The sequence below is a fragment of the Pseudophryne corroboree genome, chromosome 6 (assembly GCF_028390025.1).
Source record: "Pseudophryne corroboree isolate aPseCor3 chromosome 6, aPseCor3.hap2, whole genome shotgun sequence".
Taxonomy (NCBI): domain Eukaryota; kingdom Metazoa; phylum Chordata; class Amphibia; order Anura; family Myobatrachidae; genus Pseudophryne; species Pseudophryne corroboree.
Window position 1 is genome coordinate 224640065 of NC_086449.1, and position 14990 is coordinate 224655054.

Sequence of the window (14990 nt, forward strand, 5' to 3'; positions counted from 1 at the left end):
ACACGTCTAAATGCTGGCCATGAAATGTGACAAAAATAATGTAACATTCAAAGCATTAAATGCTTACTGTTCTTTACTTTCCGAGTCATGTGCAACATGGTGGCACAATGGTTAGCTCTGTTGCTGCACATCACTTGGGTTATAGGTTTAATGACAACCAGGGCCCTATCTGTGTGGATTTGTATGTTCTCTCTGTTTGCGGTGGATTTCTCCAGGTGCTCCAGTTTCCAATCACAATCCAAAAATATACTGGTAGGTTTATTTGTGAAAGAGTAGCCCTAGTGTATAGGTGTGCCCATGTGGTAGGCAATATGGATTCACTGGAACTGATATGAATGACTGAATATTCTCTGAAAATGCTGTATAATAGTTGAGAACTATGTAAATGTTAATAAATTAAAGTAACAGTAACTTGCCTACAGGAGAAATCTTAGAATTATGGGTACATGATGTACAATGTAGAAGTACAGAAAACTGTGATTTTCTCAAAAATTCAATTGACATTTTGTGAAAATGCCTGGAAAACCTGTATCTCTCTAGGTGTTGTGGAACTACAGCATGCTCTGTCAGATAGCAAACAGTTGGAACTTGTAAGTTCCAACATCTAGAGAGCCACAGGCCTTGTCTGAGAGGGTTACCATTTTTTGAGGTGCAGAAAAACATATTTCTTGGAGAGAAAAGCATGCTTATATTTAATAGGTCTGAATGTTATTTTTAGTCTGCTTTTTACAGTAAAAATTGCCTATGCTAACAGAAAGGGAGAGAGAGAGCGGAAAAGAGTGATTTGTTTCAAAATGACATAAGCTTCCAATCTGTGCTATACTGTATATAAACTATATTCCTTTCTGAGACTTACCAATCAAACGCAGCAGAAGAAACAGAACTCCCAGCGCATATGACTTGAGTTCCGGACTTACTGCCCTGCACAGAGGAAAGAAAAGCGAGGGTGAATTATTATTATCAGTAATCATTATATGGTGCCAACTTATTATGCAGTGATTTACAAATAATATTGCTCCAGTCGAGCTTGCTGACTAAATGCTCTGCCAAATAAAAACACATTAACGTTAACCTGCGATGCAGTTAAAATTCCGTCTGTCGGGATCCCGGCATTCAAGAGACGGGATCTGGTCTGAAGATCGACACTGTCTAGGTCGACTACTATAGGTCGACAGTCACTAGGTCAACAGGGTTGGAAGGTCGACAGGGTTTCTAGGACGACATGTGCTAAGTTGACAGGTCAAAAGGTCGACATGAGTTTTTCAAATTTTTTCTTTTTTTGAACTTTTTCATACTTAACGATCCACGTGGACTACAATTGGAACGGTTATCTGCCCGAACCTTGCCCGAAGCATGTCGAGCAAAGTGAGCCATGCGAGGGGACACGGTGCACTAATTGGGGTTCCCGGTCACTCTACGAAGAAAACAACACCAAAAAAACAAAAAACCTCATGTCGACCTTTTGACCTGTCGACCTAGCACATGTCGACCTTCCAACCCTGTAGATCTAGTGACTGTCGACCTTTAGTGGTTGACCTAAACATTATCGACCTAGACACTGTTGATCTAATGATCCACACCCCAAGAGACCGATGCCGGAATCCCGACAGCCAGTGAAATATCGACGCCCAGAATCCTAACCACCTCTTGGAATTCCCACTCAGTTGGTGGGCCCACACCACCAACCAAGTGGAAATATAACCTGTGGTGAGCACAATCAGCCACCGGGCCTGAAGCGTGACAAGCACAGAGAGCCTGCGAGGGGCCTTGATGCCTCGCTTCCGGATTCCGTCAGATGGGATGACGCTGTCTGTATACTGACAGCCGGCATCCCATCTGCCGGTAAAACATATGTATTCCGTTAACCTACTAGTATGTTTTTAAACTATGGGAGTAAACCAGAGCACCTGCAGGTGACATGTAGGGGTATATTTATGAAAAGTCGATTGTGGTTTTCAGTCGATTTTCAGTCAATTTTGTGTGACAGGTATTTACTAAAGTCAAAATCGACTGAAATAAAACTTTGCACTTAAACAGAACTATATTAGAACACTCAATACTTTAACACAGAGTTCAATTCCTAAACCAGATTTACTAATAGTCGATTTGAAAATCGACCAGAAATTACAATTTTTAATAGAACCGTCAGAAACGGTTCTATTTGATTTTATGTCATGTGGAATTGTCTGAAACGTCAATATGTTGGAAAAAAACATGTGGGAGAAGCAGGGGCTGGCTGGCAACTTTCAGCCTGGAGAACAAACTCAAGCAAGCGGCCCAGCTTTTCACAGGGAATCTGCAGTCAGGGGGCCCTGGAACACGTAAATTGCACTGGCCCTCTGGCTGTATAAATCATGGCATTTAAAGGCACAGCAATGATGTAAAAAAAATGTGGATATGCAAATTAGCACAGGGATGAAGGTGTTTGTGGGTAATACCGTGCATGTGGCCAATAGGAATGCTTTTGTATAATTTGGGGTCAATTTGGGTCAATTAGAACTTCAAATAGAATTCACATCACCCAGTGATTTTAACATGGAACTCAAAATCAAATTTTAGTAAATTAGCTACAGTATTTGGAACAGAAACACTTTAGTTGATTTTGTGAGGAAGTTGGTTATATTCTGATTAATTTATAAATACAGCAGAGTAAATAATAAATATGCCCCACGGAATGGAGTTTTTGGGGCAGAGCCCATGTGTGGCAATGAATAAAGGAGTGATGCAACCTATGGAAAATGGTTCAAATCAGAATTAGAAATAAGAGCTTATCTCTGACGCTGAGAAGCAGACTTTGTTGTGACACTTCCACTATGTAAAAGCAGCCCCTTACACTCCTGGATCACCCTTGTCCGTCTCTTGCTGACTCTGATGGTCACGTGTGTGCACCTCATGTTACCGCGTTCCCATGTGGTGCACACACATGACTGGCAGGAGGCAGACAAGGGTGATCCTCTAGTCCACACATACCCTCCTACTGTACCTTTTTGGCAGGTACAGTACCTTTTTTTATGGTCTGTACCGATTTTTGTCTCCTCAAACTTCAGTTGAAAGTATAGGAAAAGGGGCGTACCCGTGGCCACGCCCCCTTTCCTAATTTGTACCTATTTTTCTGTGTAAAATGTTGGAGGGTATGGTCCACACCGTGTCTCATTTACACGGTAACAATTAGGAGTGGGACGAGGACGACTGCCGTGTCCATACTGTGCCTCATCTGTACGGTAACAAACAATACTTATGTCAAAGTCGGAGACATTTGTAATTTTGATCACTGCGTAAACAGCTGTCATGGGGCGCTAGTAAGCAGATTATTTTGTGCTAAAAAAAAAAACGACTGTTAAAAGGAGGCACTTAATTGGTCAGAATGGAACCAGTGCCGACTGCCTTACCTGAATGATTTCAGCCACTTGTTACAGTAAGCGGCTACATCTGTTACAAACATCATTCATACAAACGTGACACATTGTTGCAAGTAACTAAAGGTTACCAGGCTTTCCTGCACAAGAATTCTGTAGGAAACAGTGTTAAACAATATATAAATGTGACACTGTAATTTTGGAGGAACTCATTTGTAATTTTGGCTACTATTTACTTGCTTTATAGATACAGCTGATTCTTCATTTGTAAGGATAGGATAGGATAATTATGGAAAATCAAACTATTATATTCTATTATGCCTGTGTGTGTGTTCACTTTGGTTCCCTGTCATCTTTTATGAGGATATCACACACTGGACTAGTGTTGCGAGCAATTCCTTGTGCTGCAAGCCTTTTGCATCAACGAAACTTTTGACACTGCCTTAATGCTTGATATCTCTGCTTCCTTCTATCCAACGGAAGGACGGTGCCACCCTCCCTTATTCCCCACCCAAAACCAATAATAACGGGAGAACAGCAGAAGGCTAGGACCACCCCAATCACAGCCTCTACTAGAATCAATGCCACTATTCAAACTGGTTACCTAATATATTGAGACACCGATGCCTTGTGCCTCCGTTTTGAAATAGAGGTTCAACTTTTACGCTAACAACAAGATATCTGTCCAATTAAAAAGTGATCAGATGATTTAAACCCTCTGCATACCCTGACATTTGGGTTACTCATAGGCAAAATGACGGTCACAATATTTTGTATTATGAGTTTCATGTTAAAAAATTGGATTGGAAAAATATAATAAAGGTCTATTTTGAAGAAATTTTCCCTGCAACAGTGGCACTCTGCTTTTGATGGTCTTGATGAACCTAAAACCACACTACACTGCATGTGCCCCATCTCATCTGATCTTGGAAGCAATACGGTGTTGGGCCTGGCAAGTAATTGATTGGGCGACCACCAGGGAATATCAGGTGCTGTAGGCTAATGACTATATCAATGCAACACAAAGGACCACTCTGCACAGTCTCTGGCACATCATTTTTGCATTTATGTGATTAGGATATCACTATTTCTTTAATACAGTATTTTCACACCAAGAACTCTGGTGTTCACAAACCTAGCTAAATCATATTAAATGTAATGGGCTGTCTCTGTGTCTTTATACTCTAGCGTATAATTAATAAAAGTTATGTTTCAACGAAATAATCACTATTAATTTTGTCTCTGTGAACTGAGTGCTCCCAAACAAAGGTTACTTCTTTTTTTCTCTCTGGTTGCATATTTGATTATATTAATAATCCAAGAGAGCACCACTGACAATCGCATAAATGTTACCCTACTAGCATGATGCAATAGGTATACAGTGATAAATCAAGACTCTTGTCTTTACCGTCAGTTGTCTCAGACTAACAACACCTTTTCTACCTCTTCCCTGTCTTATGTGGTTCCCAAACCAAACCTTCTCTCCACCTAAGGTACAGTAGTGTCAGTATTTATAGTATAAGTGGTCAAACAACCTTTTACCTAAACATGAAAGCTGGCCTGCAATTAGCAAGTAAGGATGACCCAACAGAAATTGATAATTAATAATTACATTATTTTCTATATTTTTATTGTATTAGATTAATGGCATCTTTACACAATTCACTAATATCATGTATAAACTAAGATTTCAAAATGAAAAATCAATTTCACTATTGTAGACAATAATAGTGAGAAAAATTACAGAAAATACAATTTATAAACACAGTAACAAAAGGGGGGGGGATTGTTTATAACATTAAAATAATCTTGCTCCTCAAACTTAAACATTGATTCTGTGTTGTTCCATATAATGAGAGACATTACTGTAGTTCATCCCTTCTGAACGACACTGTCCATGCCTTCCCTATTTATCATCATATCTATGTGTCTATCTAGAGTATAGAGAATAGTTGAGCAGAGAGCAGACAAACAATACAAAACAGCATACAGTAGGAACATTGATTACTATCACAGTACTTTAACTTATGGACCCTTCAGTAACACTTTTCTGCCAATCAGGAGGTGCTGTCATCTTTTCACAAATCATTACTAGGATTTTTGCAGTGGCTGCTCCACATCTCAGACATAATTACATCTGGGGCTGCATTATAAGTTCTGGAATTTAGCAGCACTGTCAATGCCAGCTAATGGTGTTACTGGGAAAAAAAAATGAGTCATTGTGTTTGGGAACTGTAGATGCTTTGTGTTACTCAACAATGAGGGATTGTATCAGTCAGCAATTGATAAAGGCAGTTAAAAATGAAAATCTAGTGATATCCTTTATTGGATAACTGAATAGATTTATATTACAAGCATCTGAGACTGCTTTGGGTTTCTCAGACATCCAGTACACAATCTGAAATAGTCATACTACAAAGCATGCATGAATGCTCTCCCAGATTATCCCTTCATTTTGGGGAGCTCTTCCAGACTCCAGAGACAATAGCCTAGCCTCTTGGATACACAAACGTACCCAGAGAAGAAGTGGGTGATCCTTGATGACATGAATTGCGGTGAAACACATTATTGTGGCCCTACCTCCCACTGAGCAATGACGTAAATCGCACCTCCTACCTGGGTTTCCTCCTCTGGCTTCCCAGCGGGATATCTGGTACAAGCACATAAAAGAAGTGTGGCCTGGAGGTACGTGGCATGGCCTGACTGTGTGGGGACATGCTGGTGTGTCTTTGTTATGTTGAGGACATGCCCAGGGCTGCCCCCAGTCCCTCTCCTTAATGTGCCACTGCCATCCATTCATTTCTGCTCTGCTATGCGATGCAGCCGGTGAGAGGAAGACTTCCTAAGTTTGACACTGCAGCTCATGGTTGGGACGGTGGGACAATGCCCAAAATGCAGGACTTTTTGGAGGTCTGCAGGTCTCTAAATTAACTAGCATTGAACTTTCATTCATTATAGAACACAAAACTTCTGTCTCTTCTTCAGTACAGAGCAGAGTTCTGCATTTACAGTTTATATTCCAATTAATTTAATTCTCTCTCTGTTAATTAGTTACCATTAACAGCGGGGAAAACACTGCGCAAGGACTGACTCTGCACAGACTCACTACTAATCATAAATATACAGTTTATATTGTATATGTAGTTTTACTACACTACAAATGGTGTCCATATCCATATCATAAAATATTGTTTCCCATGTCAAAAATAAATTTTTATTGGCCCTACTCACAATCATTAAGCGATGGAAATGTAATATAATTAATAGTTTTGCTATATTAATGTAATTTGATATTAATTTGGTCCCATAATATACAGTATTCATTATATAATGTTGCTCCCATAAGATTATTAAAAAGTGTTTTTTTTCCCCATCTTATTCAAAGCATAATGATTGGCCACATAATAAATCTATTGTGCCTCATCATCGTCCAAATGGCCAGATTTCCCTAGCAGTCTAAAGGTGCATACACACTAGACGATGTTGTCAAAAATATTGCTCATTCTTACCCTCTTGAGCCCAGTGTGTATGCTGCGGATGATAAATGATGTGGGGTCCCGCGCATCATTATCGTCTCCCTGCCTCATCAGTGCGTGCAGCTCAATTTGAACTATCATCTAAAAGCTGCATGTACAGCCCAACCGCGGCAAGATGTCACTGTGCGATATCGCACAGTGTGTATGCACACTATCAGCGGCTCAGGCCGGGAGAAGAAACACTAGACGATATCGCTCCTGTGTGTACAGACCTTTTGGGCCAGATGTACTAAGCCTTAAAAAGTTATAAAGTGGAGAGTGATAACATACCAGCCAATCAACACCTAACTGCAGGAGGACCTGACACCCCCCCCGACAAGTGCTGCCAGGTAAAGCTGCTGCGACCGGGCCGAGAGCTGCTGCCGCCACTGCCCGACTGCAGACATTGAGGCTGCTAGAGGAGCCTGCTGTACGGGGTCTGGGACTACTGCTGCATACGTTCAGCGAGCGCTCAAGGGAAGATAAGTATAAGCTTAACTATATTACTGTTTAGGTGACTATATTGTATTGTTCCCTTTATATACATATATATTATATACATATATATTGTCTTTTTTTTTCCCCCTCTTCTCGATTTTCATTCAAAAGGTAACAGGGAGTAGCACTTAGCAAAAATGGGGGTGGCCGTGATTGAGGATCTCTCTCAGTGTGTATTGTGCATGATGTAGGCGCACCTGGAACAACAGTCCGAGTGCGGGTACATCTATGCGAGTTGTGAGCGAACGGCTGCCCTGGAAGCCCAGGTGACTTATCTAGAGCAGACCGTTACGCGACTGAGGAGTATTCACAATCTCGAGCAAAGTTTAGATAGAACGGTGGAGAAGCTGCAGGGGGGAACACTGGTAGACGAGGATGACCAGGTAGGCAGCTGGGTCACGGTTAGGAGAAAGAAGAAGAGGGAGAGGGGGATACAGGACATCTCCGGTCTGCCAAACCCCAATAAATTTTTCCGACGAATCTGGGGATGACAGTGAGGAAATGACAGAGCCGGAGGAGAGCGGTCCCTCCGGTACAGAAGGGAAAAAAGATAGTGAAGTACCTACTCAGGTTGTGGTGGTAGGGGATTCTATTATCAGGAAGACAGACAGGGAAATCTGCTACTGGGACCGTGATCGCCGTATGGTCTGTTGTCTCCCGGGTGTTCGGGTACGGCACATCACGGACCGGGGAGACAGATTGTTGTCCAGGGATTCAGAGGGAGATCAGGGAGGTAAATGTGTGGCTTAGGGACTGGTGTAGGAAAGAGGCGTTTGTGTTCTTGGAACACTGGGCAGACTTCTCAGTCAGGTGCCATATTTTTTGTTGTGATAGATTGCACCAGAATGAGGAGGGGGCTGCGGTGCTGGGGGGCAGGGTGGCTAGAAGGTTGGAGGAGCTTTTAAACTAGGAGCCTGGGGGGAGGGCTTAGCTAGAAGTTACGGGTCAAAAAATAAGAACAGTAAGGATGGGGGTAGCGAAGGGGGGAGGGAAAGATCAGCTGGCAAGGGTAATTGCGGGGGCATTGACACAGAAATTAACGACAAAGGTATTGCCCATGGTATTCCTACATTGTTATCTTATGACGATTATAGTCCTACAGTACGGTATATAGATTATGATGTTCATAGCATAAGGGAAAATACCTTAATCGTGGGGGGGGGGGTTTAGAAAGACCTAATAGGTCTTATAGTAGTAGTAAAGAAGGCTGTATTAAGTATGATGGGGGTGCTAAGGGAGGGAGGAGAATAACAGTCGGTAAGAGTAATTTTAGAAAGGCAGTTGTAAATAAGGATAACATACCATTAAATCAAACTGGCAAGGGAAATATTAAGCTAAAATGTATGATTGCAAATGCAAGAAACTTATCAGGTAAAATGGGGGAATTGGAATGGCTTGTATCAAAAAATCAATATGATATTATAGGAATTACGGAAACAAGGACTCCCACGACTGGGTTGCAAATTTGGAAGGGTATACACTTTTCAGGAGAGATAGAGCTGCCAATAGGGGAGGAGCGGTATGTCTCTATGTAAAACCATCTCTAAAGCCAAGCATAATAGATGTTTTTTACGAGGGGACTGGAGTTAACGTGGAATCACCAGGGCCGTAACTAGGTGTGTGCAGTGTGCCTTGCACAGAGCGCACTTACGGAGGGAGTGCATCTTGCGCCGAGTCCCGGTTTTGCTGTCCTGGTTGTGTGACTACTTGCAAGCAGAGCTAGCGATGGAGCATCCCCTGCAGCGCTTCGGGGTTCGCCAGGACACTGGTGGCGGAGGGAGAGGCAGCAGATACAGGACAGCGCTGTCTGCAGTTGAGAGGACAGCAGGCAGTGCTGATGATGGAGAAGCCCGCGCTGCACTGCAGAGAGAACCGAGAGACAGGAAACAAGGAAGAGGCAGCAGGACAGCTCCGAAGACTGGTGAGTTAAGTGAGCGCACCAACTGCCCCTGCAACACCCCTCCTACCCCCCTGTACGGGCCACTTTGTCCGGTCCTTTTGGTCACTGCACAAGACATGGATGACATCACCCTGCCTTGTGTTGTGTCTTGTTTTAAAAAAATGTATGTGTATATAAAACACACATATACAAACACATAATATGTAAATATATATACTCGTAATAGGAAAAGGTAATTTGGGGATGGGAGGTGTCCAGGGTAATATCACAGCTAGAAAAAAATATTTATCACCCCCACCACCGTGTCACAGGCCAAGATCACCACAAGGGGCAATCCTGTGTGATGGGGAGAGGGGTAATGAGGATTTTATTAGGGAGGGACAGGGCAGCAGAGGAATATGCGAGAGCACACGGTGACTCCGTCAGCCTCCCCATACAGCGGGCAGCGGCTGGAACACATCCAGAGAGGAGCCTCAGTGCGTAGCAACTTCCCTCCGGTGTTTGACTGGTATATCCTGCGTTCTTCTGTGGTACCTGCAGTAAAATACTCATTACCCCTTCCCCATCACACAGGATTGTCCCTTGTGGTGCTCTTGGCCTGTGACACACGGTGATGGGGGTAATGGTAACCGGAAGACCCCCTGTTCCTAATAAATATTTTTTTCTAGCTGTGATATTACCCCGGAAACCTCCCATCCCCAAATTACCTTTTCCTATTACGAGTATATATATTTACATATTATGTTTGTATATGTGTGTGTGTGAGTGTGTTTATATACACATACATTTTTAAAATCCACACTCTGCTTTAAAAAAGGGAGACTCTGCCTGCCTAATATGTAAAAAGGGGGACTCTGCAGCTGTAATGTGTAAAAAGGGGGACTCTGCTTCCTAATGTGTAAAAAAGGGGGACTCTGCCTGCCGTAATGGGTAAAAAGGGGGCTCTGCTGCCTAATGTGTAAAATGGGGGCTCTGCTGCCTAATGTGTAAAAAGGAGGACTCTGCTGTTGTAATGTGTAAAAAGGGTGACTCTGCCTGCTGTAATGTGTAAAAAGCTGGACTCTGGCTGCTGTAATGTGTAAAAAGGGGGACTCTGCATGTCTAATGTGTAATAAAGGGTGACTCTGCCTGCTTAATGTGTAAAAAAGTGGGACTCTGCCTGCCTAATATGTAAAAAAGGGGGACTCTGCTGTAATGTGTAAAAGGGAGCTCTGCCTGACGTACTGTGTAAAAGGGGAATCTACGTGCTGTACTGTGTAAAAGAGGACTCTATTTGGCGTAATGTGTGACAGGGGCTCTACCTGGCGTAATGTGTAAAAGTACCTGGTGTAATGTGTGTGACGCTACTGTGTGGCGTAATTTGAATAATGGAGACTTCTGTACAGCGTATAATGAATTGGTATTGTTATGTGGCCAAACACCTTCCCTGTGAAGCCACACCCCTATATTTTTGGCACTGGGCCATTTTGTATACAGCGCTAAAATGTCTAGTTACGGCACTGGGAATCACTATGGGTTGTAATCGCAAGCGGGGGCATTGAAGCAAAAAAAAACAACTAGTCATTGGCACATGCTACAAACAATCGGATATTAGCATATAGGACGCAGAACAACTCTGGCAGCAAATTGAAAAAGCTGCAGGAATGGGGGACATCCTAGTGATTGGGGATTTCAACTATCCTAATATAAATTGGAGAAACGATTCGTGTGTAAAAGCTAGGAGCAGCAGGTTTCTAAACACATTAAAGGATCAGTACTTGTCTCAATTAGTTGAGGACCCAACCAGAGGTAAAAATATTCCGGACCTAGTTATTACCAATAATGTCTACATTATATCAAACATTACAGTTAGGGAGACCTTGGGAAACAGTGACCACTATATGATCTCATTCGACATTAGTTTAAAAAAAACAAAGCTATACGGGATCAACCAAAACATTAAAATTTAACTTCAATAGGCTGAGGCAGGCACTAAGCAACATTGACTGGGAAGTTTTGTTTCAGGGTAAGGATACTTCGGAAATGTGGGATGCTTTAAAAAGGTTGCTTGATAGCAATATTCACAAATTCATTCCCATGGGCAATAAACGCAGGAGTACTAAACACAGACCAATGTGGCTTAATGAGGATGTCAAAAAAGAAATGGCTATTAAGAGGCGTGCTTTCAAAGCATTTAAATCAATTGGAGGGGAGGAGGTATTCCAGTATTACAAGGAATGCAATAAAAGATGCAAAAAGGTAATTAGAGCAGCTAAAATTGTGAATGAATAGCAAATAGCTACAGAGAGTAAAGCCAATCCTAAAAAGTTTTATAAATACATAAATAGTAAAAGGTTAAAAAAAGGAGAATGTAGGTCCATTAAAAGATAAACTGGGAGCCTTGATAAATGGTGACAAAATAAAAGCGGATATACTGAACAATTTTTTGTCATCAGTATTCACCAGGGAGGATCAGACGGTGACAGTAGTGCATAACGACGATACTGATTCGTGGCTAGATACTTGTTTAAGTGAGGAATTAGTCCTGGGGAGACAAAGCAACATAAAGATTAATAAATCACCAGGCCCAGATGGCTTTCACCCGAGGGTTATTAAGGAGCTTAGGGCTCAGCTGGCAAAACCCTTATACTTGATTTTCTATAGTTCAATTACATCAGGTATGGTACCGAGGGATTGGCGTAGTGCCATTATTTAAAAAGGGATCTAAAAATCATCCTGGGAACTATCGACCAGTTAGTATAACCTCCATAGTAGGTAAAATATTGGAAGGAATTTTGAGGGATAGCATAGAGGATTATCTACGGAATTCTAAGTGTATTAGCAATAGTCAGCATGGGTTTATGAGGGACAGATCATGCCAAACTAACTTAATTAGCTTCTATGAGGAAATGAGCGATAATCTCGACCAGGGTAAAGCAGTGGATGTGATCTTTTTAGATTTTGCAAAAGCCTTCGATACAGTGGCTCACAGGAGACTGATCATCAAATTAAGGGAACTTGGACTAGGAAATACTATTTGTACATGGATAGGAAATTGGCTGGATAACAGGGTACAATGAGTAGTAGTGGTTAATTGGATGTTCTCCAGCTGGACATCAGTAGTAGGTGGAATACCACAAGGGTCCGTAATTGGCCAGCTCCTGTTTAATATATTTATTAATGATCTAGGAATAGGCCTGGAAAGCACAGTGTCAATCTTTGCAGATGATACTAAACTGTGTAAGGTAATTCATTCAGAAATCGATGTGGAGTCATTACAAAATGACTTATTTAAACTTCAAACTTGGGAGTCTAAATGGGGAATGAGATTCAATATTGATAAATGCAAAGTTATGCACTTTGGGATTAAAAACAAACTTGCATACTACACTCTAAATGGTGAAAAGAAAGGGGTAACTGGGTAACTGTGGTGGAAAAAGATTTGGGGGTGCTCATAGATAATAGGCTTAATAACAGTACACAATGTCAAAATGCAGCAAAGAAGGCAAGTAAAGTCCTTGCGTGCATAAAACGGGGTATTGAGTCAAGGGACGCGGATCTAATCCTGCCTCTGTATAAATCATTGGTACGACCACATTTGGATTACTGTGTTCAATTTTGGACACCATATTATAAAAAAGATATTGGGGAGCTCGATAGAGTTCAAAGGCGAGCTACCAAACTGATTAAAGAGTTAGAGACACTGGAGTATGAGGAAAGGCTTACTGGGTTAAATTTGTAATCCCTTGAAAAGAGGAGACTAAGAGGAGACATTATTATTATCTTCAAATATGTAAAGGGTCAATACAAAGAGTTAGCAGGGGATTTGTTTATTAATAAAACTCTGTATAGGACACGTGGGCACTCACTGAGGCTAGAGGAGAGAAAATTCCGTACACAACGTAGGAAAGGGTTATCACCAAAAGGGCAATAAGGATTTGGAACTCCCTGCCAGAGAAGGTAATAATGGCAGACTCTGTAAATGCATTTAAAAAACGGATTGGACAGTTTTCTAGCTGAAAAAGGCACCCAAGGCTGTAGCATTTAATACATTGACAAACATTGGCCCTCATTCCGAGTTGTTCGCTCGCAAGCGGATTTTAGCAGATTTGCTCATGCTAAGCCGCCGCCTACTGGGAGTGAATCTTAGCATCTTAAAATTGCGAACGATGTATTCGCAATATTGCGATTACACACCTCGTAGCAGTTTCTGAGTAGCTTCAGACTTACTCGGCATCTGCGATCATTTCAGTGCTTGTCGTTCCTGGTTTGACGTCACAAACACACCCAGCGTTCGCCCAGACACTCCCCCGTTTCTCCAGCCACTCCTGCGTTTTTTCCGGAAACGGTAGCGTTTTTTCCCCACACGCCCATAAAACGGCCTGTTTCTGCCCAGTAACACCCATTTCCTGTCAATCACATTACGATCGCCAGAACGATGAAAAAGCCGTGAGTAAAATTCCTAACTGCATAGCAAATTTACTTGGCGCAGTCGCAGTGCGGACATTGCGCATGCGCATTAAGCGGAAAATCGCTGCGATGCGAAGATTTTTACCGAGCGAACAACTCGGAATGACCCCCATTATGTATAAGGGAGTGATACGAAATATATTATTGTCAATAGGTACGAAACCATTATTTTGGTTGGTGCCTTATAATGTGCACTCCTTAATACGTATACAGGTTGAACTCGATGGGCATTTTGCCTTTCTTCAACCTCACTAACTATGTAACTATGTAATGTTACAGGAGGTTGGGGCTGAAATGCCAGCGATTTGAATACTGACGGCGGCATCCCGCTGCTTAGATGTCCGACAGGGGACGGGAAGCAAGGTACCCCTCTCCTTCTTACCCCTTAAACCACTCTTTCTGCAGCCTAACCCTAACCCCCCCCCCCCCCCCCCCCCCCCAGCCTGACCCTAACCCTCCCCGGTGTTGACTAACCGCAACCACCCCTACTGCAGCCTGACCCTAACCCTAGGGTTAAACATCCACCAAAAGTATTTAATAATTACTGTATATTATGTTTCCATCGTTTAATGATTGTTAGTAGGACCAATAAAAATGTATTTTGACATGGGAAACATTGTTTTAGGATATGGACACCATTTATAGTGTAATAAAACTACATGTACAATATAAACTGTATATATTTATGATTATTAGTAGTGAATCTGTGAATCTGTGCAGAGTCAGTCCTTGTGCTGTGTTTCCCCACTGATAATGGTAATTACTGAACACAAAGAGAATTAAATTAACTGGAATATAAACTGTAAAAGTGCAGAACCCTGCACTGTACTGAAGAAGAGACAGAAGGTTTGTGTTCTATAATGAAGGTAAGTTCAATGTTAGTTCATTTAGAGACCTGCAGACCTCCAACCTGTCCCGCATTTCGGGCATTGTCCCACCGTTCCAACCATGAGCCGCAGTTAGGCACCCTCCCTAGGGGTGCCTTACCCTAAGCACCCCTCCGCAAAGCTTAAACCTAACCCCCTTCCCGCAGTCTAACCCTAACCACCCCTTCCCGCAGCCTAACCCTAACCACCCCTTCCCACAGCTTAAACCTAACCCCCTTCCCGCAGCCTAACCCTAACCACCCCTTCCCACAGCTTAAACCTAACCCCCTTCCCGCAGCCTAACCCTAACCACCCCTTCCCACAGCTTAAACCTAACCCCCTTCCCGCAGCCTAACCCTAACCACCCCTTCCCACAGCTTAAACCTAACCCCCTTCCCGCAGCCTA

At 42.4% G+C, this 14990-nt stretch overlaps 1 protein-coding gene across 1 annotated transcript in view; it reads right to left on the minus strand.

Moving 5' to 3' along the window:
- The window catches only part of SLCO3A1 (solute carrier organic anion transporter family member 3A1), a 619509-nt gene that overhangs the window by 16720 nt on the left and 587799 nt on the right, over nt 1–14990 (minus strand). Inside the window, exon 9 of the mRNA XM_063925735.1 lies at nt 857–921. Within this exon, the coding sequence (XP_063781805.1) occupies nt 857–921 (65 nt within the window). The remainder of the gene's footprint in view (nt 1–856; nt 922–14990) is intronic.